Source organism: Onychostruthus taczanowskii, unplaced genomic scaffold, assembly GCF_017590055.1.
Source record: "Onychostruthus taczanowskii isolate IOZ18803 unplaced genomic scaffold, ASM1759005v1 scaffold27, whole genome shotgun sequence".
Classification (NCBI taxonomy): Eukaryota; Metazoa; Chordata; class Aves; order Passeriformes; family Passeridae; genus Onychostruthus; species Onychostruthus taczanowskii.
The window spans coordinates 7,945,768-7,970,453 of NW_024500017.1; the positions used below are offsets into that span (position 1 = coordinate 7,945,768).

Consider the following 24,686-nt stretch of genomic DNA (forward strand, 5'->3'; position numbering starts at 1 on the left):
GAATGAAATAAAGGCTCTGTAGACCTGGTCTCATGTCTTTAAGCCACCACTCACGGCTCTGACATGGCAACTGATCTCTGTGTGCATCATTTCTCTATCTGTGGAATGCAGACAATTACATTTATTTCTCTAGGTGAAAGAACACTGGGCTTTTTCAGCTGAATACTGCTGTATCAGAACTAAGTATTTTTAATATACATTTTATTGTAAGAGTTTAAAAAAGTAGCTGAGGGATGAGAAGGACTCTCAGTCCAAACAATTTTGTTAGCACTTTTTTTGACAGACAAAAATGTTTGGTAGGTAAATGAAAGGGTTTCTTTCTACTAGTTGTTAATGCTGTGACAATATAAATCAGAAAGATCTGGATTTGTGAGGGATTCCTCCTTCTATATTATGGTTTTATTAGCATTACTTTGTGGAAAAAGAGGGACTAAGACCCCCATGATAATAAACAGAAGTCATTAGCAAGGTTTGCTAAGACACAGTCTGCAGATGTGAATGTGTATGGGCCTACTGAGTTGAAGTGCTGGCTTATAGTGTTGTCTGAGCATACTTTATTTCTCATAATTTTCTAAATAGCAACTCAGAGAAAGGCTGGAAATAAATCTGCAGATGTTGGATGTTATAAAAAAAGGTCCTTGCAGCCACTGAACATATTAGCACATCTGTGTTTGCCTTATATAAGCTACTGTTTTCAAGGATGCATCCCTTAGCCAGACTTATAAGTAGCATAAGAAGTGATGCCTTTTGGGTTTTGTTTTTTTGTGTGTTTATTTTGTTTGCATATTTGTTTGTTTTATTAAGGAAATCAGAATGTTTAACGATACATAAGATCTGAAATAATTTGAGGAATGTCTCCTTCATGCTCAAGCAAAATTACTCACATTTAAAATTGTGGTTTGCGGGTTTTATTAATGTAGATGTTTGAATGTTGAAGTCGTAAGGTTCTGGCAAAACCCAGGATGACAGATAACCATATGGAAGTTTTTGGCAACTAGTCTTGCTGTGTGTACCAAATTTCTGTTGGGCCAGTGTTCACATGGTGCCAAATGAAATTTAGCAGTGTAGAATTTCAGTCTGGAGGTCCAGCACAGCAGCTCCTTTTGCTGATTACTCATTTGCTTCTACTTTTAACCACTGAACTTGAGCTTGCAGCTTCCTAAGTTAACTGGCTCCATTGACTACTGTAGAGGGTGACCATCTGCTCATCTGTTCTGCCTCTAAGGATTTTTTTTAAAGCAATGCTGATCTCAGAAAATTTGAAAGGGCGGCAGGAAAGGTGTCAAAAATCTTCAGGTCCTAAAAGTTTTGTGAGAAAATAAAAGTGAGTGGGGTAAAAGAATGTTTCTTGTCCTTATGAATTGGAAAGGTTCACTGTCACCTTGTTCTTTGTCAAGTTGATCAGTGTGGGAGAAAGATCTCCTAAGTGTCCCAGTCATGGGAAAAGTTTCAGTGATGGTTTGCACCTCCTCAGGAACTTCATCAAGACACAGACCTGTAGGAAATTTGGTTTCATTAATTTCTGGGATGTTAGCACTGCTTATTTTCTTGTTGGCAGTTGTGATTTCCTTCAAGGAAATCTAGGAGCAGTAGGACATAAAAACGGAAGTGCCATTTCAAAATCAAGTAGGAATGTCCAGCTTAATAGCTCTATATTTTTTAAAATGTGACTGTTTGACTTCTGAACTCTTGCTTATTTAAGACCTCATGGACTCAAAAAGGAAAAGTATGTGTAGCCATGTGACGAAGCAAATGCGCCAAAGGAGGATTTATTCAGTTTTGGGAAGATCAGAAGCAGTGATTCACCCTCCTGGCTGGTCTGGACTGCAATATGGTCAACTGATTCCCCCAGGGAGGAAGAAAGGATGAAAGTCCCACACTACTCTGTGGTCACACAGGGAGCAGTGACCTGTGCCAGGGTAGCTCCAGCCCGTGCATCCAGTACAAAGAAAACTTCAGCCTTAACCATCATTATTGTTGTTATAGGGGATTCAAGTCAGGCAATCCGAATGTAGCATTTAGTGGTTCAGTGAAAGAGAGTGAAAACTTTAAAACAAGAGAACTCACCATCCAGAGACTGAATACACAAAAAGCATATTTAGACAACTGTCTGCTATTCAGCACTTTACATCATGCAAAGAAGAGAGTCCCTCCTCTTTCCAAGCCCCCACACAAATCTTGCCATAGATTTTTCAGGCTGATCTGAGAGATTTGTTGTTTTCAAAGTTAAAACAACATCAGTTACCAGATCTAGATGAGTTGAAAGGAGTTACAATGTCCTTTGTATACCCTGCCCCCTCATCCAGCTTTAAAATCTATCAAAGCAAAGCAAACTGTGTAATAAATGTTAGTGCTTGTTCCAATAATTATTCAGGTGGCCAATGCTTTGTAAGGATTTACTGATTTATTGGAATTTTTGATCCTTGAAAGGCAATAGATTAGACTTTTTCTGAGGAACACCCACTGTAGTAAAATCTGAAGTGGCAGGTATTAGAATTCATAAAACATGTGGTCTGCTTTTTACTCTTTGTCTGAAGTGGCATTAAGCAGAAAAAATCCCACTGGCAGGTATTAGAATTCATAAAACATGTGGTCTGCTTTTTACTCTTTAAACAAGTTATTTATATTTATGTCTTTTGTCTTTCTTACCGATTCCATAGTGAATCTCGTGAAGAAAAACTTGAAAGCCTGGATGCTGAAGATCTCATGTCTCATCTGTCACGACCAGAAACCTACCTAGAAGAGGAGCAAAGATCAAGTAAGTAAAACTGACCAAAGCTATGGGACTGACAAAGTCACTTATTGAAACAGTCAGTTTGAAACAATGTGTGTTAATTCTTCAGTGATGGAAATTTATCATACATTATTTGATTGCTGCATTTAATACTGTTAAGTTTCACTGTGGTAAGCAGATCCATTAGAAATTCCTTGGTAAAGAGCACCTTGTTAAAAATTGCTAGGGGAGAGCTTCATTTAGCTGGCTGGGTAAACTCTCTGTCTAACTCAATGTGGCAACTACTCAGTCAGCTGCACTGAGTGCAGTGCTGGTAAGGACTTGCCTGTCCAAGCTGTCTGACACTTCAGAAGACCCTGTTTTCTGATATAACTTCAGTCTAAGCATTCAAGCTGAAAATTTCAATGTCAGGTGTACGCACCAGACTGATCTTTTTTGGAAGATGGAGATAAGATATGAAGGATAAAGAGACTGGGAACAAGAAGTGTTCTGACAGGATGTAATCCTGCATGTGGGAGAGGGCAGGAGGGTGTGGGGAGACAGTCATGGCAGGATATGGACAAGTGGTCTCACAATTTTTCATCAGGTTTTTCTGCCACTATATTTCATACTCGTTCCAGTTTAAGACTTGCATTGCTGTGGGGAAAGGAAGGTGCTAGACATGCTGCAGAGGCCTGAGCAGTTGAGTAGGGCTGGCACATACCTTTCAGTTTGGGACATTCTGGGCTGATCTTCATGTTTGGTCCAAAGGTACAAGCTGGAAAAAGACTGGCAGGGGCTTGAGGCCAGATATGGGTGCTGAGGAGGACAATACTACACAGAAGCCATTGCCATGAGATGGTAAATCAGGTAGGCTGGGACAAGCCTACCTGAGTCAGAGCAATGTGGACTGCATGGGCTGGGACATGGTAGAGGCAACAAGCACCCATAAGGATGAGATCAGAGTCAAACAGAGGGGCCCAGGCAGTGGAGGTGTGGGAGAGAGGCCATCCCCAGATTAAACCCTTTGATTAACCAGTCTGCCAATTTTCATTTGAGCACATCACTTTATTCCTTGATTCCATGAGGAAAAACATGAATCCTTCTCTATGAGTATTTTTTTTTTAACCTTCTGTCTAAGAGAAGCCTTGTTGCACTTGTTGACCTATTTCCCCAGAGACTGCTGTAGTTTGTTTATGGGGTTTGTCCTGTTTGTTTTGTGTTTCCAGATATGACTTGTGGGTCTGGAGATATTCCAGTGCTTAACATTAAAAATAGCATAGAGTAGTCCTTGTCTCCAAGACATATGAGATTCAGTTAAAAGTTGCGACATACGAGTTTTTGGATAGGATGTTAGTATCTCTCTTTTCCCTTCTGTTTCTGAGCCCTTAGGATACTTTCAAGTGATGTTGTCAATAACTCTTTTATTATTAAGAAGGTTAGACATCTTTTTTACCGGCAGACTTCGATTTGTACATGCTGCCTGGAAAGCATCTGAGATTTTACCAGGTATGCCACCAGCTTGGCAGCACAGGAGGAGAAATGGTTACGGCTCTGCTCCTAAGGAGGAGGTGTGTCCTTTGATTTGAAGGCCAGTGTGCAAGAGGAGGAGTATCTGCCTCAAATCAAGAATATTATACTTGAATATTATGTTACATGAAAGAAAAATTTGTTAGAAGGCAGCCCTGGCACTGCACAGTGTTTTTGTGGATTGGCCTCTCCTGGCAGACAACTGAGTACCACCATCTTACAACAAACCATAGCCACTAGCAACCCTGAATGTGACTCAACCCATGATGATATGTGTGCTGGTTCTTTAATTTTACAGCACACCTCTTCCTTTTAATTATGTTATTCATCTTTATCGGCAAAAAAAGTCACCATCATCCTAGGTTTATGTTATTCAAATCAAAGCAAGAAAGAAAAGATATATAATGGCTCATTACTTTCTAAGTTTACAAATAACTATTTTAAATTTTAAATGGATGGCAGTTTATTCATCGTAAGCTAAAAAGTCACAGAATCTCTTTATGTCTGCTGTAATAAGCTACTGAATATTGTTTGATTGCTCATTTGCTATAAGTGGCATTATGAGCATTTTTTGTTTACATCTCAGTGGTTATAGAATCATTATATTCCCTTTCTAGGTCTCCTACTCATTTTGGGGCCTATTTATACAAGAGAAATCAGCAAATGAATAAAATATCAAAGAAATCCAGAGAAATATTTATAAAGATATCAAGTTGGTTGAAGTTATCATCATTGATTGATGAGAAACAACACTGAGAAAGAAACATATATGGCTCTCCTAGAGAGAGGAATGGTGGCCCAGTGATAAAAGTGCTCATGTGAGTTCAACACTAGCTCAGTGACCTTGGACAATTTTTTAGGGCATCATTCAGATAGCGAATTCCTCAAGCCATACACCCATTAGTGTCATTTATCTGGGTAGAGTCTTTTGAAGCTAAATACAGCTTTTCTGAAACCCTTGACCCAATGACAGTAGTAGAATTTGGGCTGTGTCAAGATGGTATTTTGACTCTTCTTCTCACCCTCCTAAGAAAACAAAACCAATGCTCCCCAACTGTTCATGGCAATGTGGGGGTAAAATTACCAGATTTGTGGAAAATCCTTATATGTGGCAATGTGTGAGCGGGAACAGGGAGTGGATATGAAAGATAAAAGCCCAGAAGATACAGAGAACAATGAAAACTGGAGAAATATGATTGCTTTTCACCCAGGAACACCTACAGCTGAATAGAGAAAGTCTAGTGGGGCTTAAGCAAGGAGGGGGCCTAACAGAATAGGGTGACATTAATGGCAGCTGGGTGACAACTTGACACAATACAGTAATACAATAGCAGATTCTATTAGTCCTTAGATGAGGAAAGCATTTGTTCTTGTGCCTAGCTATAAATATGTACAATTATATTGGATTAATTGGTACAATCTAAGTGCTTGACTAATCCTGATGCTTAACTAATAAGTATAATGAGTTGAATCCCTATATTTTTAAGGTTTTAGAACAGGGTAAATGTGGAAAGCTAATGGATTCTCAGGAAGAGAATATAAAAATTGCCAAATTGCCACTGTATTGGATAATAATCAAGAAAAACAATTATGCAGGGATTTTGCAGAGGAGAGGAAAATATCAGGAAATATTTTTACATGCTTTAGTTACCTGCATTTGATATTGCTTAAACTCTGTGATTTAATGCTTAAGTCATTTAATGACCAATTTTATCTTGTTTTTTGCTTTAGAAGACTTTTTTTTCTTTCCTAATAGACTATATGTCCTGAGTAGCAATAATATAAATCCATATTTTTTCATGTCTAATGACTATTTTAGGGCAAATACTTGTCAGCCAATTTTCTCATATTCCTGAATGAGAGTTACCCTAACTAGAAAAACTCAAACAAGCAAAAGTTAATATTGTTTCTACAGTCACTGATGCAATAACAATAGTAGTTGTGCACCACCATGCTGAAAATCAACTCCCTTTATGTCCAAACAATAGTGTGAATCACAGAAATCTGACCTTGATATACAAATGTGATCATGTGGTAATTATAGCTCTTGTGCTTTCTGTATAAACAGACTACTTCATCTAGAAATGCTGTAGGGTACTGCTTCATTCTGCAATTTGCAGCTAATGACTGAGCAGAAAGCTTTTATATCCCAAAAAGCTTTAAAATAAAGCAGGTAGAAAAATCTTATTTCCTGCAAATGAAAAAAAAAAGCTGGTTATTTGAACAGCAGTGAATCAAGTCATTGTTCTATCTATGTTCTGTTGAAAAGCAGATATTACATATTTAAAGATTGTCCTCAAAATCACATTTTTACAAAGGTTATTAAAGACACTTTCATGGGCAAAATATGGAACTAAATTATTCAGTCCAAGTGGTAACTGACATGTTCTTTAACAACTGTGAGGTTAACAAAAATATCTTTCATTTCATGCCAAAATCTGCTTGTTCTGTTTGTGTCTGTGTTGGTATCATCCAAACAGGATGTGACAAACATATGTTCTTTGGCTTTGCCCTAATCTGTGATTTGGATAACACTATTAAGATGTGGTCTAACAAACTTCAGGGAAGAAAATCTGAGGATATTTGTCTGTGGACTTGATTTTAGTATGTCCTAAGCAATAGAAGCTCCACCCTCACCTCATGAATTAGCCGTATGTGTTTTCAGTGCTTCCATAAAAATATATGATCAAAGTATTAGCATGCTTGTAGACATGGGCTGAATCCTGAAAGAAAGCAATAGTGGAAAACTAACCCAGCACAGAGCCCAGGAGTGACCCTGAAGGGCTGAGTGACATCCTCTTGATGATGAGTCCCCACTTATGAGGGTTTCCAAGAATGTCAGTTGCAAATTAGGTTTTAATCTATTCAATCATTACAGTGGTGACTTTGGAGAATTCTAATTTCTTAATCAAATTTTTTTTTTGGTGCTACAAGTGCTACCAAAGTTCATAAGTAATACATAAGTAGTAGAAATTTTTCTTTTCCTTGGGAAAATTTAAATCCTGAAAAAATATCAAGATAGCTTTCTTGAAATAAAATGTATTTTCCTTAATTCCATCCTGATTAGTATGCAATGAGTAATGAAAAAAGTAATACATTTCATTATTTTTCTCTGATTCTCTATAAATAATACCTGGAATTAACAATTCCAGTGTTTGGCACTGGATTGATGTCAGGCTGAGAGGGTTATTAATCCTCAGGTCATCAGACCAAACTTTTAAATATATTGGCAAAAATATGAGATTTCTTCTATTCATCTTGAGATACCCTCATGTTTGAATATGTAAATCAACTTAAAAATTCAGACCTTTTCTTGCATGGGTACTTTTAGAAATAGCAACTGATTTAAAAAGAACCTAGTTTTAGGAGATGGTTATTACTGTTAGAATGGAAATTAGTTCTCTGTCTCATGTGACATAATTGTCATATGATTATGAAATGATCATGCAGGTGCTACAGAACAGTGGTTTGGAATTCATGCTGCAAAACATAATTCTAAGACTGAACAGTTTTTTACTGTAGGATTTTATAGCACATTGCCAGAGAGGGCCAGAGGGCTCAAGGGTACTTGTTTGGTCATTTTATACAGTCTCATTCAGAGGTGAATTTTCTTTAAGACTCAGATATATGACAAAAATTTGTGTAAGTATTTAGACTGAATGACTTCCTAGTCTTTGCAGCCCGTGTTTTATTATTTGTCTAAGGGCTTCAGGGTGGTGGTATTGTGAGTTAAATCTCCCTGTATCCATTTAAGAGTGACCTTTTTATCACTTCCAGCTATATCCATCAGCTGTTTCTTGGGCTCGGGAAAGAATTTTCATTTTCTGGAGGCAGCATCTAATCAGAGTGTCTGCTGCCCATCTTCAGACCTCTGCAGGGCTTTCACTGATCTTGTCAAGGGTATTTTTTATATTTGATGACAAGGTTGCCATTCACAGTCCAAGATTTTGAGTTACTTATAATCCACTTCTGAAAACTGTGAGGGCCTAGTAACACACAAGAGTGCTTCTCACCTTCCCTGTATGCTTAGTCACTGCTTAATTATTTACTCCGTACAAAGTTTATAGCAAAATACCCTGTGCATGGTATATAGATTATAGATTAATAATATAATGTGAATATGGCATCAAGCCCTCTTGTCAGTGCTCCCACTCATTCTCAGTAGCCACTGGTTGTGGGCTGAATTCAAGATCAACCATTTGCTGAGTTTTATTAAGGAGTCATTATTAAAATTAGAAACTAAATCTGGTACATCTGTGTTAAAGATCAAATCATCTCTGCACAAATAGTTGGGTGCATTTGAACCTTTGATGTCCTTCCTACAGCGGCTTTTTTACTCTGAGTTGGCAGCACTCAGGTAAAGCAAGCACTGCACCTCCTACTTCCAGCCTTCATCGATTAGTCAGGCACTCATGAGGTCATGCATTGTCCTGGTGTCTGAACATCTCACAGAAGTTAATATATTTGATATATATTTGTAGGGTGGCTACAGCAGACTGAAGACAAGACCATCAGGTTCCAGTTTGTGACAACCCCACTTTTCTTGATACAGCTCTGTCCTTCACAGTGCTGTGTTTGTCATTCCTTCCTCTTTGACATGCACCAAGTGGTACCACTCTTTTACTGAACAGCCCTGTGAAAATGTATTTTATTTTGGCTCAGTAATACCTCTAGCCATCCTGTCCTTCAGCAGAGTGCAGAACTATCAAAGTGTCTGTAGAGAATTACCCAAAATACAAGGCACATAGAAACCTCAATATAGGCATAGAAAGATACTCCTAAGTATCCTCTTCAGGTCTGAATCTACCCATACAGTGAGTCATGCCCAGATCCATGAGCATGGATATTTATGTCTTTGAAATTATGTGTCCTATCTACATAGAAAAATGAGATAAACTCAACAGTTAGTGACAGAACAGAACCTTTACAACTTAACCCAAACTCAGTCCATGTAAGTGGGATTCTTTACCTCCGCTTTACTGAGCTCTGACTCAACTTTTAGACTGCAGAAGTGGGATGTATCTGACAAAGTGTCTTTGCCTCGGCTGCTCACTCCAGACTCCTTTCATCGTGACTGATGATATGGTCAACACAGATAACTGAAAGTAGGTTGCATCTCACCTCATCCTACAAAAGTAGAAGTTTAAAACAGACATAATAGAGTAGATGTTTATAAAATCAGATGAATCACACACTAAACTGCTTCTTTCATCCCACTGACTAAAAGAGAGAGTAGGGTGCTGATTCCAGAGGTGAAGACCTGCTCCAAAGATGCTGCATGCCTAAAAACACTGCACCAAGGCCTTCTTATTTCTGCCTGAACCATACCACGGACAGGTATAAGACTATAGCTGTAATTCTACAGTCAGGAAGAGACATTAGAAGGAAGAAAACAAATTTTAAAAACCCCCAACCTTTCAGTGGAAAACAACACAAAAAAACATTAGTGCACTGCCATGGATGCTGATATATTTTCCAGTGGCGATCTAATGGGAAGTTGTACTGATCTTTCAGAATTTGTTTGATAGAAGTTACACAAAAAAACCACAATAAAATTATATGTTGTTCTGTAAGGTTTTTTTTTGTTTGTTTGTTTGGTTTTTTTTTTTAATCAAAATCTGAAAAATAACCTATTTTTTTCTGTTTCATTTGTACTGGTTATGTGCTCAACCTCATATAACTGCTTGGGCTGCCTGTCTTGGTAACAGCATGAATTTATACCAAGTCAGAAGTAAGAAAATCATAGTTTTCAAGAAGGTGGGAAAGTATTGAGACTGAGTACCTCCAGGCCTTGAGGGTAGGTAAAAATGTGAAATAAATAACACATTATGTTTTCTAAACAGCTCCTCTTATTTAATAAGTGCTTAATAAAGAAATAACATTACTAGTGCATTAATTAGTTAAACTGGCTAATAAGTTCCGAATATCTCTGCAAGTGATAGTGAGATGAGTATTTTGAATGCACTCAGATGGGGTTAGCTCATATTATAGAAAGCACAGATGTGCATGGTAGGTATCTGGAGGTTTCTTCTGCCCTTCTGCAGCTGTGGAGCTGATGTGCCTGCTTCGTGAATATTTACTTACTTACTTACTCAACAAAAAAGAGAAAGAGAGAGAGAGAGAAAGAGAGAGAGAGAGAGGGAGAGAGAGAGAGAGAGGGGAGCTATGGAGGAAGAAAGAAGACAGCTATTTCAAGAGCAATTATCTAAATGAGCTGGAGAAACCTGGGATGACTAAGTCCCCAATCTCTGGAGAACTTGCTCTGAGCTCTTTGATGAATTTTAAAATGGTGTTACATTCTAGATTTTAATAACATAGCCTTTCTCCTCTTTTTCTGGCTCTAGGCAACTGTTGTTAAGTCCATTTCTCACAAAAGCCTAAGAAGCACGAGTTAATAAGGCCAAGTCTCTAACCACAGCACTGCAGATGTGCTGGGCTGCAGGGAGCAGGTGAGAAGGGAGGTGTGTGCATTTCCTTCGACACCGCGCCTGCCGAGGAGGGCCTTTGATCTGTCCTGCTACGGGTCTGTTTCACTTTGTGTTCAGCGAATTAATTGAAGGGGAAAGAGTTTTCAGTATCTCTAGCATGATCGGTGACAATTTATGCAGCTTTGGTTTCCTTCAGCTGATATATTAATGAACCAAGTCTGCATCTTGACAAAACAAGTGACATCTCTGATTAGAAAAACCACCAGCACCAGTGGTTTACAGTTTTAAGTCAGTTTCTTTGGTGAGCAGTTCTTGAAGTGTAAATGTTTTGCTGCTTGTGGTTGGAGTCACAAGCAAATCTGGCAGTGAAATACCAAGTTGAGGGTAGATTTAGAGGGCCTTAGTCCCTGGGGAAATTCAAAAGGCTGAGTCAGAGCCCATATGTGTCGTTAGCCAACATCTGAAGGGCTGGGCACTTGAAACTGGGATTATAGGAGAAGACACAGTTAGAAGGAGGCACTTAAACCACCTAAGAGGGAACATGAGAGGTGCAGCTGGGCTTTGAGCACAGCCTTAGGGAACTGAGGCATATCAGTCTTTGCAGCACACCTGTAATCATGAATCTACCCTGAATGTGAGAACTGAAGTCAGCCCTCCTTATCTTCTTAAAATGCAATGCCCCTGCAACACTTGAGAAGTTTGTGGCATTGTGTAGCAGGAAGGTTCCATGTTCGTTCTCCTTCCCTGCCTGAACGGGACCAGAATTTCCAGCCAGTGCCTCTCCTCTACCACAAGCCCCTAAGATCACTCTGCAAGGCCTAGAAATTGTTGATAGTTGCAAAACAATCAAATTAAGTCTTCTTTTGTGAAAAACAAAACCAACACCACAGAGTCCTGTGAATATATCTCAGATTTTTTTTTCCAGAGAACATCTGATCCAATTTAATTCAGTAAGTCCCTCTCCAGCCATTAATCTCCAGCCAAATTTTGTTTTTCATTTTATTGAACATTATGATTTATTGCACAGCTCTCTGTTCATTATTACTTAGAGAAGCAGTTGTTCAGATTTTCTTTCTCTTGATCTCCTGATCAGGAAAATACTGTGCAGATGTGAACAGAAGTAAGAATATTACTCCTGTAAGAGAACTCTTCCCCAGTTAAACATAGTGTCTGTGAGGGAAGTTATGACCTTGCAAATAGTTTCTGCTTCTAAGACTTAACAGCACAAATGAGGCCAGCTTTCCTTACATTGGGTCTACTGTTTGCTGTAAAAACAGTGCTGTAACTGACACAATTAATATTGCAAAAAAAACCTGGGAGAGCTTAAAAATGATGAAATCCCACATATATATCCTTCAGTACTTAGAAGAACCTGATCTGCCCAGAGCATTCCAGAAAGAACCTATTTCATTTCTGGGGAAAAAAACCAAAAACATCTTGTTAGTTTCTGTCATGAACAAGAAACAACAAAGCAGAGGACATATTTTCTCGTGATAACTACTGTTGAAACCAGAGGGTGTTGTCAGTGTTCACACAGATGCTGCCTGGTCACTGTAATGTTCTTCCTCCCTTGCATTCCATCTGTGGGAACCAGAGCAAAGCCCACTGCAGTTTGCTTCTGGAGTGGGAGCTGGCTGGTGCTGCTCAGTTCTGGTGTTCATGACAACCATTTTTCTCCTGCTAAACCTGCTAAACTCATATATGTTGCAGGTGACTGGAGGTGCTAAGGAGCAAAAGCACAAACCCATCCTTTCTGGACATCTCTGTTTCTCTCCCATCTAAGCTGTCATTCTGCAGGGAGCCTAGTGTCCTTCCACAAGACTCAGATTGACTTGTCTTCAATGGCCTGGCCCACCTGAGGATTTCTATTTAGAGCAGGCCTTGAATTTGTAAAAACAAATGTTCTGCAGCTCAGAGAAGGGTTACATTGTCCTGCACTGAGACACTTGAGAGGAAGCACTGAACTCCTAGGAAAACCCTTACTAGACTAAAATTATCAACCTCACTTTCAAAAGGGCATTGAAATAATCTAATCTAATCAATCTAATTTGTTATGAGCTAAAGTTCTGAATTCTAGGCAACCATCTTTTGAAAATTACTAATTAATATTTTACCTTCAATGGCCAGCTTTAGCAAACAGGATCCTCTCAAAACATTGCCACTGTACTAGCAGCCAGCACTAGTAGGGAAGCAATACTGATGCCAGCACATTATTATCTCCAGGAAACACTTCTTGCATTAACATGGTGGTTTAATGGCTTATGATATTTCAAGGAGAGAGAATTTAAGTCCTGGGACAAATAACAACAGGTGTCTTTCACTGAACTGTTATAGCACCTAAAGCCATATCAGCACACACAGGTTTGAGTGAACACCAAGAGGATTTGGGATCTCTGGAAACCGTTATGGGCAGCCTAGAGGGGCAAATGCTGTGGAAGCTTTTCTCCTGGGTTGCAGTGAGCACATCATTACACTCCTGTGGAAATTGTCTTTTGGCCTCACAGTAGCTGTGGCTTATCCCTTCGGGAGGAGGTAGTTAGATGTTTCAAACAGTATTTTTTTTCTTCTAGCAATATGCCTATTTTTACAAAATGTGTAGGAGCTCTTGAGACCTCTGTTCCTCCATCTGTCTTGGTTGGGGAGGGGGGAAATGTGTCAAAGTCTTGGGGAGATACATACACACACAATGCAATTGCCTCAGTCTCACTTGTAGACAGGTTATAGATACTGCAGAGTTCTCAGTGACACATTATTTAAACCCTATTTAAATAATATGAATTCCTAAGATATAAGTTACATTTTTTTTTCCCAGAATGTAAATAATCCCCACATGGAAAAGGTTCCCTTAAATGATAAGGTGTCTTTCAGCACCACCATAATGGAAAAGTATTGTCTAAGATTCCTTGTTTTCCTTAGGGTCAGGCTAAACCTAGTCTTACTGATTGGGGTCATGTTCCTTCTTATGCCTCATCTGTCTGATGGTTTAAATCTGTGGTAGGAGTTTATTGTAAGGCTAACCCTCTTGCTCAAGTTGCAGCTGTTGGAGGACTTTGCTTAGGACACTGCTGTGACTCACAGGACAGAGGCCTATTGCAGATCTCAGACTTGGGAAGTAGATGCATATGTCAACAACTTGTGGCTCTTTGGGAAACCAAAGTGTCTTAAGATGGGCAGAAGTAGATTTAGAAATGATCCTTGAGGGAAGGACGTTTCTCACTGGAGAGGAACTGTGCAGCCAGGCTGTCCTCCATGCTGGAAGGCAATGGAAGGAATGAAGTGTAGGAGTTTATGAAATACCCTGTGCAGACATGTATGTACCACCCTATAGGGGAAACAGCCTAATTACTGCTCTGAGCTTCCAAGGAACTCTGAGAAGAAAAGCATAAATCTCAACCATCAAGAGACTTCTGTAATTCAGACCAGGTGTCAGGTAGGCTGTTGTATGGCTCCAGCACAACATGACTTACAATCACCTTTTTATCCTTGTTCCTCTGCTACTGACGCCCTTTAAGTCTAATATTCTCAATAGTAAGGAAATTTGTTTCCACTGAGCCAAATCCCATTTGTCTAGGTAGTGAGAATAAATTCCAGCTGTAGATCATCTTGGATACTAGATTTTTAACCCCATCCTGGTCAATATGGAAATATGATAGATCATTCTCTACCACAACTTCAAAAACACAGAAAATAAAAATTACAAAGTCTAAATGACCTGTAAGATCTGGGATTCTGGCTAAGACCTATCTTACCATTGATTAAATCTGGAATCAGATTCATTTATAACACATGTCACATCAGAATTATACCCTGTTGGTTTATAATAATTCAAAAGCTCTATACTTAATGTAGAATTTTGGTACCCGTTAGTATTAAATACCTTAACTATTTTAAAATATTTTCAGAAATTATTCTACCAAGGTAGAGATCCTCTCTGTTCATGAATATAGATAACTACTGAATTGTAGGAATTTCTGATCCTGACAAGCTTTTCTAAGTACTCAGCTACTAATTATGAACAGGAATAAAAGGACACCTGCCGAAATAATTATTAAAGGATGTGCAACTACAACCTGCCTCTTATCAGATGGCTGGAGCCACTATCCTATATTAGCAGAGAATACAATCTTGCACATTTCATGACAAATATGCTATTATGTAAATAATTACATCAGTAGGCATATTAATTTGTGTGAATACTGAACTGCTTGAATTTTAATGCAGAAGGAAAGTAGCAATATGATTCCATGCTAAATTACATAAATAAAGCACTGGAGTTACATGGTGCTGGCATAGATCTTATTTACTCACAAATAAATCTGGAATATTTCCACAAAATTCAGTTTGTAGCACTGCTATAAATCAGATAGGAAACTAGGATTGTATCCTAGATGTTAGTAATGATTTAATAACTGTAAATCCAGGACAAAATTCCTTCCATGACTTTGCCTACTCATTTTTGTCTAACAATCTCTTGTACCTATAAGATGGATGCCTAAAATGTATATTAGTTTAAGTAGGAAAAAGCCTACAAAGCATGTTGCAAATATCTGCAGGACAAGTACACCCTAAGCATGAGCTCTGAAAGCTCAAAAAATCTTCCAAATGAGATCCTGGAACGCTGTGGCAATTATCTGTGGAAATACCACTACATGTCCTCCCTGTTCAATTCTTGCACCTTTCATGTGTCAGCCACTGCTGAAGACAAGATCCTGAAGTGTTGGTTCTGATGGTTTTATGTTCCTGTGTAGAACCATAGCACTTTGCTAAGGGCTTGGTATTAGGCTGAATCCAATTCCTATAAGGCTTGTCCTAGTGCCTGAAATGTCCTGCTGCCTCTCTGGCAGGTCTGGTCAGGAAAAATGGCTCTCTATGCACTTGGCCAGCTGCTATAAAAAGGACATGATGCTGTGCCAGGCTTGGCAGGAGACATCTCCCTCTCCTTGCCCCTGCAGTTCTGAGGAGCACATCAGCAGTGTGCTCTGCATTTCCCACTTACACGCTCCCTTCTGGCTGCTGCAGAGATGAACAAAAGGAAAGTGGGAGCCAGCCATGCTGCTCCTGCTGCTGGTCTGGGTAGGGCCATGCAGTGACTTGCCCATCAAAATTCAGAGACAGAAGGTGGCAATCCCAAGGGTCTTGTTCAGCCACTAAGAGCTGATTTATTTTCTCCCCAGACCTGGAGAACAGATATGGAAGGAATGTGTGGGGTTGCAGGTCCTCCCAGGACCTGGGAGCATAACTCAATTTCCAATCCCCTCCCTGGGCCACCTGGCTACAGCTTCTGTCACTGTAGCCATGAGAGAAGACTTGGCAAGGCCTTATTTACCATTTCTCCAAACGAGTTAAATTTTTCAACCTTTAAGGCCACACTCCAAAAGCCATTTGCTTTTTAGATCAAATGCCATTCTGGTAATTGTACAGATACAGTATTTTTACCTGCTGTGAAAATAAAAATAGAAGTGAGGCTTGTAGCTGGGCAAAGAAGATTAGTTGCACTTGTTATTTTTCACAATGAACACTTAGGAGTATGTATATGAGCAGCCAAGGAGAGGCTGTCCTAGGCTTGGACTGAGGATACACTGGATCAGATGGCTATCAAAAGCCCATCGCCTTATGGAGTCACAAACTACTTGCAGAATGTCTCACAGACATCTTCTCCCATGGGGAAATGCTGCAATCTTCAGTTTTATTGGCTTTTTTAAGCCCCAGACTCTTTAAAAGTGGATGTTAGCATAGCCCCATAGCTCTGGGAAGACAAGCGCTGAGGCACCATGCAGGTGTTGGGGTCTTTACCCCTGCAAGCACAACTGCTCATCTTGTTTGCACACACCTCCTTTCTCCAGTCTTTCCTCTCTGTCCAACAAAGGTTGGAGGGATGGAAGAACTCTAATGAGTTTTTATCACCCCAAACAGGGTGGTTCCTTGCCGTGCCCTGCAGAGCCTGGCTCTCCAGTCCCACACTACCTGCCTTACCCCAGGGATCACCCCCAGGGATCATGCAGCAGTCTCAGGCACTCTCAGCTTCACACCAAATCTTCTCTAATTTCTTTGTCATTTTTTTATCTGTCTTTATTTATGGAAGTGGTGTGCCAAAACATTATTCCCTTCCTTACCACCCCTTTTCTCTGTTTTGTTTCCTGTTGGGTGTTTTGCTCTGACACACCAAGTAAAGGTACAAAACCTGAGGTGGGAACATCTGGCCCTGGCTGTAGAGCATCAAGAATAGAAGTTCCTAGATATAGAATCAGTTTTTTCCCCTCTCTTCATGGGACCTTGCTGTGGGATGTTTAGGGCTTCCTGCCGCAGCCCCCAGGGTAACCAGCAGCCCCCAGCCGAGGCTTCGCTCTCTCCAACACAATTACAGTCTGCAAATGTTTAAAGGCAGTCTCTTTTGAGTGAGCCACATGCTTCAAATTGTTATGTGGTTAACCACTGAGAACAAACCCCCACACAAATACCTAAGGATCAACTTGCTCAAGCCAGGGTGGTAGCAGTGGGGGCAGAAGAGGAGAGGGGAGACTTTCTCATTTTGCTTTTGATGAGAAGAAAATAGAGTTATCTTCTGACTTTGCTATAGTGCCAGCAGCCACCGTGTCACAGTGCGTGCTGGGTGATGCCGTTTGCACATTTGTTTGCTGATGAAAGGAGCCTTGTTCAGCAGCCATGACCATGCACACCATGGGCCACACCACACATGGGGTAAGTCAGCTCCTCTGATGAATAGGAACTGAAAATGCAACGCCTTTTCCCTGTGTGATGTGCAAGTGCCAAGCTGGGGGAAGATTTCTGTGCTTTGACATTGCCCTATCCCATGTCCCTTAACTCGTATAAAAGCTAAATACTTTTCTGCTGACTCACAGAGACAGATGGATTTTGTTAACTCCAGTCGAGATAAAGGAAGATGCACTAAAAGCATCACTTGGCTGGGCTGAACCCAGCTTTGGGGTTCAGGGAGGGACTGAGCAAAGAGCTTCACATCTCACCCTGTTCAGCATGGATGGAGCTTGGCTCCTGGGTGCCACATGGGAGGAGTGATGTGTGGTCTAGGCTGAGCCTGCTGCTAATCAGTGTCTGAAATAATGACCCAGGCTGTCATTCCTCGTGCCCTCTCTGGAGCTCTGCAGCTCCCCAAAGCCCAAGAAAGAGAACTGGAGCCAACAGCAATAGAAACCCCAAAAGAATCAGAACTCAAATCTTCTTAGTAATTGCATTGCATCTGCTTAAGTTACAGAGGATTTTAGTGAAGTAAATTAACTTCCCTTTGCTTGTGTTTCCTTGTATTCTTGAAGACTGTGAAACAGTTGAGAAGCAAATTGTCTTACAAACTCATGGGGAGAGTTTCCAATCATGACTGGCATAGCTGTTCATGTAGTGCTCCTAAAAGTGGACCCAAGTGGAGATAGATAGAAAGAATTATTTTGCCATGGACCAACTTTAAGATTCATCTTAACTTTATTTTCATTTCTAAAATGGCCGATTAAGGGCTCACAGTGTGGCTAAGATAGTCTTGAGGGGGAAGATGCAATCCAAACGTGATATGCTTTCTCAGGTGTGAAACAAAATTGAAATTCTTTGCTTTTTGAGGAAAACTGCATGAAAAGGAAAGGTTAACATTTTTTTTGATGTGAGGGATGTTTTCAGTGAAAGTGGTTTAGTTCCTCTGGTCCATTTATCATCTGAGCAGCAACACATCACTCTGCTCATGAAGTTAGCTCTGCAGGACTCTGTACCTGTCAAAATTGTTTATCCATACTTGCCAACAGCAGCAAGAAAGGCAGGAGGACTGGCGGTCATGATGGTGAGTGAGTTGGACACATGGAGTGAGGGCACATGAGTTGAACCTCCTCACTGATGCAGAAAATGAGTGAGGGAAAGAACATTAATGCATTAAGTATCTATCTTAGTTTAATGGTGCCGTTTGTTACAAAAAAAGAAGAATTTGCAGAATTTCTTCATGGGCAACTGAGTAGGTAGGTCCTGGTGGCCAGTTAGTCCTCATGATGCTGAAGGTTCAGGAGTAAATGCCAGCAGAAGCAGCTGCTGGGGGACACTGGCACACTGACATTATCGACCATGGGATTGGGAATATTGCACTTAGACAATGGAAAATTAATATGATAAGGAATTATCAAGGAACTATTGAATGCTTAGTATTGTTATATGTAAATATATAAAAAATTCTCAGTCTAAATCCAACAGAGCCTTAATCCTATGTGAGGGCTGTTAGGAAAAAAAAAAAATGGAGAAGGGGGGGCGGGCAGAGAATTCAGGTTTATAAAAAGAAACCCGTACACAATGAGCTGAAGGTTGTGCTTCTGCACTTCCTGCTCTGGGTGTGAGCAGAAGAGGAAATACCAAAATACCACCAGAAAAACTATTCCCACAGCATTCCCAACCTGGCTGAAACCAGAGAACTTCTGCCAGACCTGCAAAAAGGGGGCAAAAATCCCACAGCTGACCCAGTCTCAAGGATCTTGTTCATAGGAAGGCCAACAAAATTTCCAAATCTAGGAGATTTGGATAGACCTAGATGAGTCCTTATTCTTCCCTTGACTCCTCGTCTGTACTTTCTGCAGTTTAGAGATCATTGATGACATTTGACTCTTCTGCCAGCTTTGAGAGGAGCACATTTCTGCTACAGTCAGTTTGATCACATCCGTGACCACAGACCATCAAATTGCATGGTAACTGCAGGGCAGGGCACCACAGTCCAGTCTAATTCAGGTCAGGGGTTCCTTGGCCCCCCTTTCATTTTTTGACAGTCAACCCACTAGAACGAGAGTACATCCTACATACACAGCAAGAACTGACCTTTCAAAGCATAAAATGCCACCAGTTTCAGTGTTGCCCCATGTCAATAATTAAAACTAAATTCCTGGAGGTTCCCTGGCAGACAAGACGTTAGTTTGGTCTGGCTCCTCCAGAAAACATTTGACTTTAGGCAAAGAAAACCTTGAAGATGAGCAGCAGGATCATGTTGAAAGGAACACCAGGCAGTTAGTTTAAAACCTCAAATCTGAAAGCAAAGAACTGGGAAAATGGCTCTTTTCCTTTATGGATATAAGAAGGAAAATATTCTGTCCTACAAACTCCCCCCAAAATTTAAATATCAGTCTCTTGTTTGACATGCAGTACTGCACACTAGAATTCAGGACTTGTTCAATAGTCTAAGAAAAACAGTAAAATTACTTTAAAAAAGTAAAATTGCTATAAAAAACTGGTTTTCCTATAGATGTTTCCCTACATCTAAGCAAGTCCTGAAACAAGTTTTTCCCCTACAATTAGAGAATCAAATCCCTGGACTGGCTCCAATGAGCAGCTTAGGAATGTTCAGCACAACCACAACCTCCAGCCATGGGACAGAGCAAAAGTTGCAACAGTGATGATGCTTTATCTTCCACAACTTAATCCAGCAGCACTTCCATGGATGCCAATAATGAAATCTGTTTCAGAGGCCTGAAAGGAAGATTTTTTCTTTTCAAATTCTGAGTCACTGATTTTGAGACTGGTCAACTCATTGCTTTTGTGACTGTGGTTTAGCTAAAACCACCTAAGGCTGATAATGTCATAATGAACTCTTAACATCCAAAAATGAAGCTAAAACCTTAGCTAAGCCCCATGTCTGAATGCAGCTTTCCAGTTCATTCAGAGCAGCATAGCACTCAGCATTTTCCCTCCAACAACAGAAAGCCCCTTTCTGGCCTCCCGGAACTGCTGCATGGAATACACTGTTGCTCCTACTGCAAACTTATTTAAGAGACAATAGGGCAAATAGTTGGCACACAGATTCTTCTTAAAACCTAAATGTAGATCCACAATAAATGGTAAAAGGCCAAGGAAACATGCAAAGATAATCAGAAAATGCTAAGTTTTTTGGGTTTCTTTTAAATTAATTTTTGCTGAGAGCGAGACATTACAATTTACACTGTGGGCCCCATTCTGCAAGTCCCTTCTTACATGAGCTCTTTTTAAAGTCACTGAGGTTGTTTACGTGAGTAAAAGTTTCTTTCATGAGAAAGGACTCACAGAATCTGGCCTTACACATTTTGCTACAAAGTTTATCTAGACATTATCTGGGCTCTGGAGCAGTGTGTGTATTTTCAGGATCGAAAAATGGACTTCACTTGTTTTTTTTTGGAAAAAGTTCTGACTTCAGCTTCACCCATCTGCTTTTTGCAGTTTGCTCCGCAGCCACATTGAATGGACGGGCTCAGCCTTTGTCCCTGTCTCTGAGCTGCTCCTCGCCAGCCACGCTCAGCCCCCACGCGCTGTAACTCACCAGGACGTGTGCAGTCTGAATTCCCATTCCAGATTTGGTCCTCAAGCCTAAGGCCATTATTCCATCTCAGACTAAAACATATTCTCTCATGGGCAGCTGAAAAAGAGCATGTTTCTTCAGGTTTTCTTGCCAAAAAATGGTAAAATAAAGTGAAATAAAATAATAATAATAATAATAAAAAGGAAATCCAATGTACGGCAATCCTCAGAGTTGTGGAGTCTAAGAGTGTTGATCAGCATCCATAAATGTCCTGACCGGTGAGGAGACACAGGCACTACAACTGGAAAGAGAGCAGGAAGGAAAACCAACCATGTGAGCAAAGTTAAAAAAAAAAAGGGGGGTGGGGTGGGGGGAAGAGAGAGAGAGAAAAAGGTCTGCTCAGTGGACAGCACTTGGGCTGATAGCAGGGATTTCAGGAAATCCAAACACTCAGACAGGAAATCTGAACACTGGATAAACATGCCATAATCTCCACAGATACAGTTAACATGCAGCGTCCCTGTTAACCCATTGCCTGCCCATGGTGAGCCTGAAATCAGATCTGCGATATGAGGCGCCTGGAAACACGAGCTGCCCGCGGGGCTCCGCAGCCTGAGTGCTCCAAAGTCTGAGCAGCAGCCCTGCATTCAGCCCTGCCCTCGCCTTTTTTAACTCCACTGATTTCTACATAGTGCTGCTTTAGTGGAAAGGTGCATAGTTTTCCTCTTCTGAGAAGGAGAGGCACCCTGAGCTCTGCAGCAACCTGCCCAAACTCCTGTGTGCCACTGACTGTGGATACCTGGTAGTCCTGTGGGAGTTTTACCTCTTATTTTTCCACTTGTCTTTTGCTGTAACACAAGATTTGTATGGCAGTTTGGGGGATATTTCCCATATACTGTGGGATATTTGATGGTTTGCTCCAGGCTGGTACAGTGGAGACGCCCTGCTTCTTCCCCTAGAAATAGTAGGGATAGCCTGCTTAAAGCAGGAGGGGAGTTTGGAGACTCCCTTTATGCAATTTTGTCAAGGAATCTAGTTCCATGGGAGAGGGACTGGAACTGGATTACTTCTAAGGACTCTTCCAACCCAAACTATCCTATGATTCTATGAATTGAGGAACAAACTCTGCAGTCCCTAGCAAAGTTAAGATGAAGCATGTTTAGTTGGTTATTTTCAGAATTTTGCTCTTTGTGTCTTGTGGTTAGCTCGTCATCATGAAAATATCACTTTTAGACTTCTTAATTTATTTCTTTCATATGACCTACCTTGGTTACACTATTAATGTAAAGCTCTTACCTAGTTACAAAGGCAAGGAGAAGCAATAATATTGCATAGAGCTGACCCCTTGCCTCCATAGATGCAATTAATAGTGAAGTTTACATAAGAGCTGCCAAATTTGAATTCATTGTATTACAAGCACACACATACACAGAGTTAAGACTGTATGTTTCAGAATGGAAACTTCACTGTGTTTTCTGGAGGAGGACAACTGCAGGCTTCTCTGCTTTCCAGAGGTTATGGACTCCTAAGGCAAGGCCCCACTTCCAAAAATGCTTCCTCTCTCTGAAAACTGACTTTTTGGGACAGTCCTGCCTAAAGCATTTTAGAAAGAAAGCATCTTGTCTTTAGATTTTCTGATTCTCCTAAGACTTCATAGAAATTAAAAAAAAAAAAAAGGATAAAAATTAGTACCTTGAATTTCACTTGCTGGTGGAAGTAATTAGGCACAGGGATAATATCCACTCACTGGTGCCCTCGCTTAAGGCATTGGCAATTATCTCATCTGAAATGGCCCTAATGTGAGTCCCACATGCAATATTAACCTCTATCATTATATTCAGTTTCCTGATAGGTACAAAACAGGAGCACTATAGGAAAAGGCTTCCTTCAGCTCCTTCTACTACTTGCATTGTGTTTCTGCTTATTATTTCAAAGACAGAAGCTCTGGCAAACCAGCATTGGTTACAACATTCCCTAGAAGTGTCCAGGCTTGGACATCATGCCAGGACTATGGAGTTAGGTTGTGCCTGGCAGCAGAACTGGGGTGGAAAATTTGGGGGCATCCCTTTGTCAGGAGCTCTCATCTGGTCTCCAGCCTAATTCTGACTCAAAAAACATCTTTCAAGTTGGGTTCTCATGTTCCCAGTCATTCTCCTACTACTTTTTAGAGAGCATGAGGCTGGTGATGGAGGTCAGTCCCTGTGAGCATGGTTGGAGCACTGGTGGCTGCACCTGTGCAAAGAGCTGGTAGAACAAATACTTGACTTTAGAGGCATGAAGCCATCTGCTTTGCCTAGCATGTGCTGCATGGAACAAGGACCAAATGGTTCCTTGATGATGTCAGGAAGGAACTGGTGGAAAACCAGGGAAAAGTTAAAACATGTTGGGGTTGAACAGTTTTTCTTTTTTTTCTTGTTCCATGTGCTTTGCCAGTGAGCTATTTCAGTTATTCACTTTTTTTCCATAGAAGATCTGTTGTCATAGTATTTTTCGCCTTCTCTTTTCTTGTATTTTCCCCTCAGTGCCACTCTCCAGTAGAAAAAAGAAAGCAAAAAATAGAGAAAAGGTATGAAGTGCAGCCTTTTCAGTATAAATGGGCAGAAATTTTAAAAAAAGACAGAAAATAGGCATAAAACTTCAAAATATGCATTCTGACAAAAAAAAAAAAAAGTGCCTTTAACATTGAGAGACTTTTCATTTGAAAACATTCAAGCAGCTCAAGAAAAAAAAAGGAGCTGGGGGAAGTGGGATATAATTTATTACCACTAACATCTGCTGTAAATCAGTTAGGTGTAGGCAAACATTCCCTACCAGGGCAGAGTGAGGTCAAGGTGAGAGGGGATAAAGCAATAATTAAAAAGACTAGTGTCCTCCAGCTACCTTCAGTAGGCTGTAAGCAGAAGAGCAAGTGCTTTCTGCAAAACTGGGGTTCTGTGTAGAAAAAATTCCAAGGAGTGAATAATTTATATTCAACAGAAAACTATCAGTTAATAACACATCTCCAACAGTTTCCAGAAAGAACCATGAAAACAATTATACTTTCCTGGTTTTCCAGTTAAAAAAAATAAGTAGAAAAAAAGTTGTGCTTATTGTGAAAAGTTTAATTTTATGAGACATTTCTGTTGAAAAACTCTACAAAAAGATGTCATTGTCCAACTTGGGAAAAAGGGAGAACAGGGACAGCATGGTAGGCAAAATAATGAAGCTGACAATAATAAACTTTACAGAAACATTCCAGCAGAAATAGGGTAGAAAGAAATTTTCAAACTCAGGCAAGCAGAGTTATCAAAGCTAAAGAGTGGATAAAGATTCCTGGAAGGGCACAGCAGCTGCAAAAAATCCCCCATCACCTTAGGAAAAAAAAGCCAGTGGCCTTACTCATTACAGATGTGAAAATACTTGCTTTTAAATTGGGAAAACCCTCGACCACATCCACCCTTGATGTACCCACAGCAGCTGAGCTTTTGATCACTTGCTCTATATCCCCAGGATGTAGTTTTGTGCATTCCTAGAGCTGATAACAAAATTGTCACTTCTTCCATAAAGAACTCCGTGGCTACTGAATTAAGACAAGTCCGTTCATTAAAGATTAAAAGGGTTTAGATATGCATGTGAAAGATAAAGCACATGAAATAATTATTGAGATCATGAACAAAATGCTCAAGAAAATTTCCATCAACCTATGAGGCCTCAAGCTCTGTTACTTTTCATGTTTCAATTACAAGCTCTGTCATTATAATAGCTAGGAATTTTTTTT

At 40.2% G+C, this 24,686-nt stretch overlaps 1 protein-coding gene across 2 annotated transcripts in view; it reads right to left on the minus strand.

Annotated features, from left to right (window-relative positions):
• The window catches only part of ASAP1 (ArfGAP with SH3 domain, ankyrin repeat and PH domain 1), a 141,878-nt gene extending 120,648 nt beyond the window's left edge, over positions 1 to 21,230 (minus strand). For both annotated transcript variants that reach the window (XM_041407555.1, XM_041407554.1), the window contains exons 1-2: positions 20,951 to 21,230; positions 2,650 to 2,736 (exon numbers count right to left, since the gene is read on the minus strand). In XM_041407555.1, coding sequence (XP_041263489.1) covers positions 2,650 to 2,708 — 59 coding nt within the window. In that variant the 5' untranslated portion in view covers positions 2,709 to 2,736; positions 20,951 to 21,230. The remainder of the gene's footprint in view (positions 1 to 2,649; positions 2,737 to 20,950) is intronic.
• Positions 21,231 to 24,686: the final 3,456 nt, after the last annotated feature.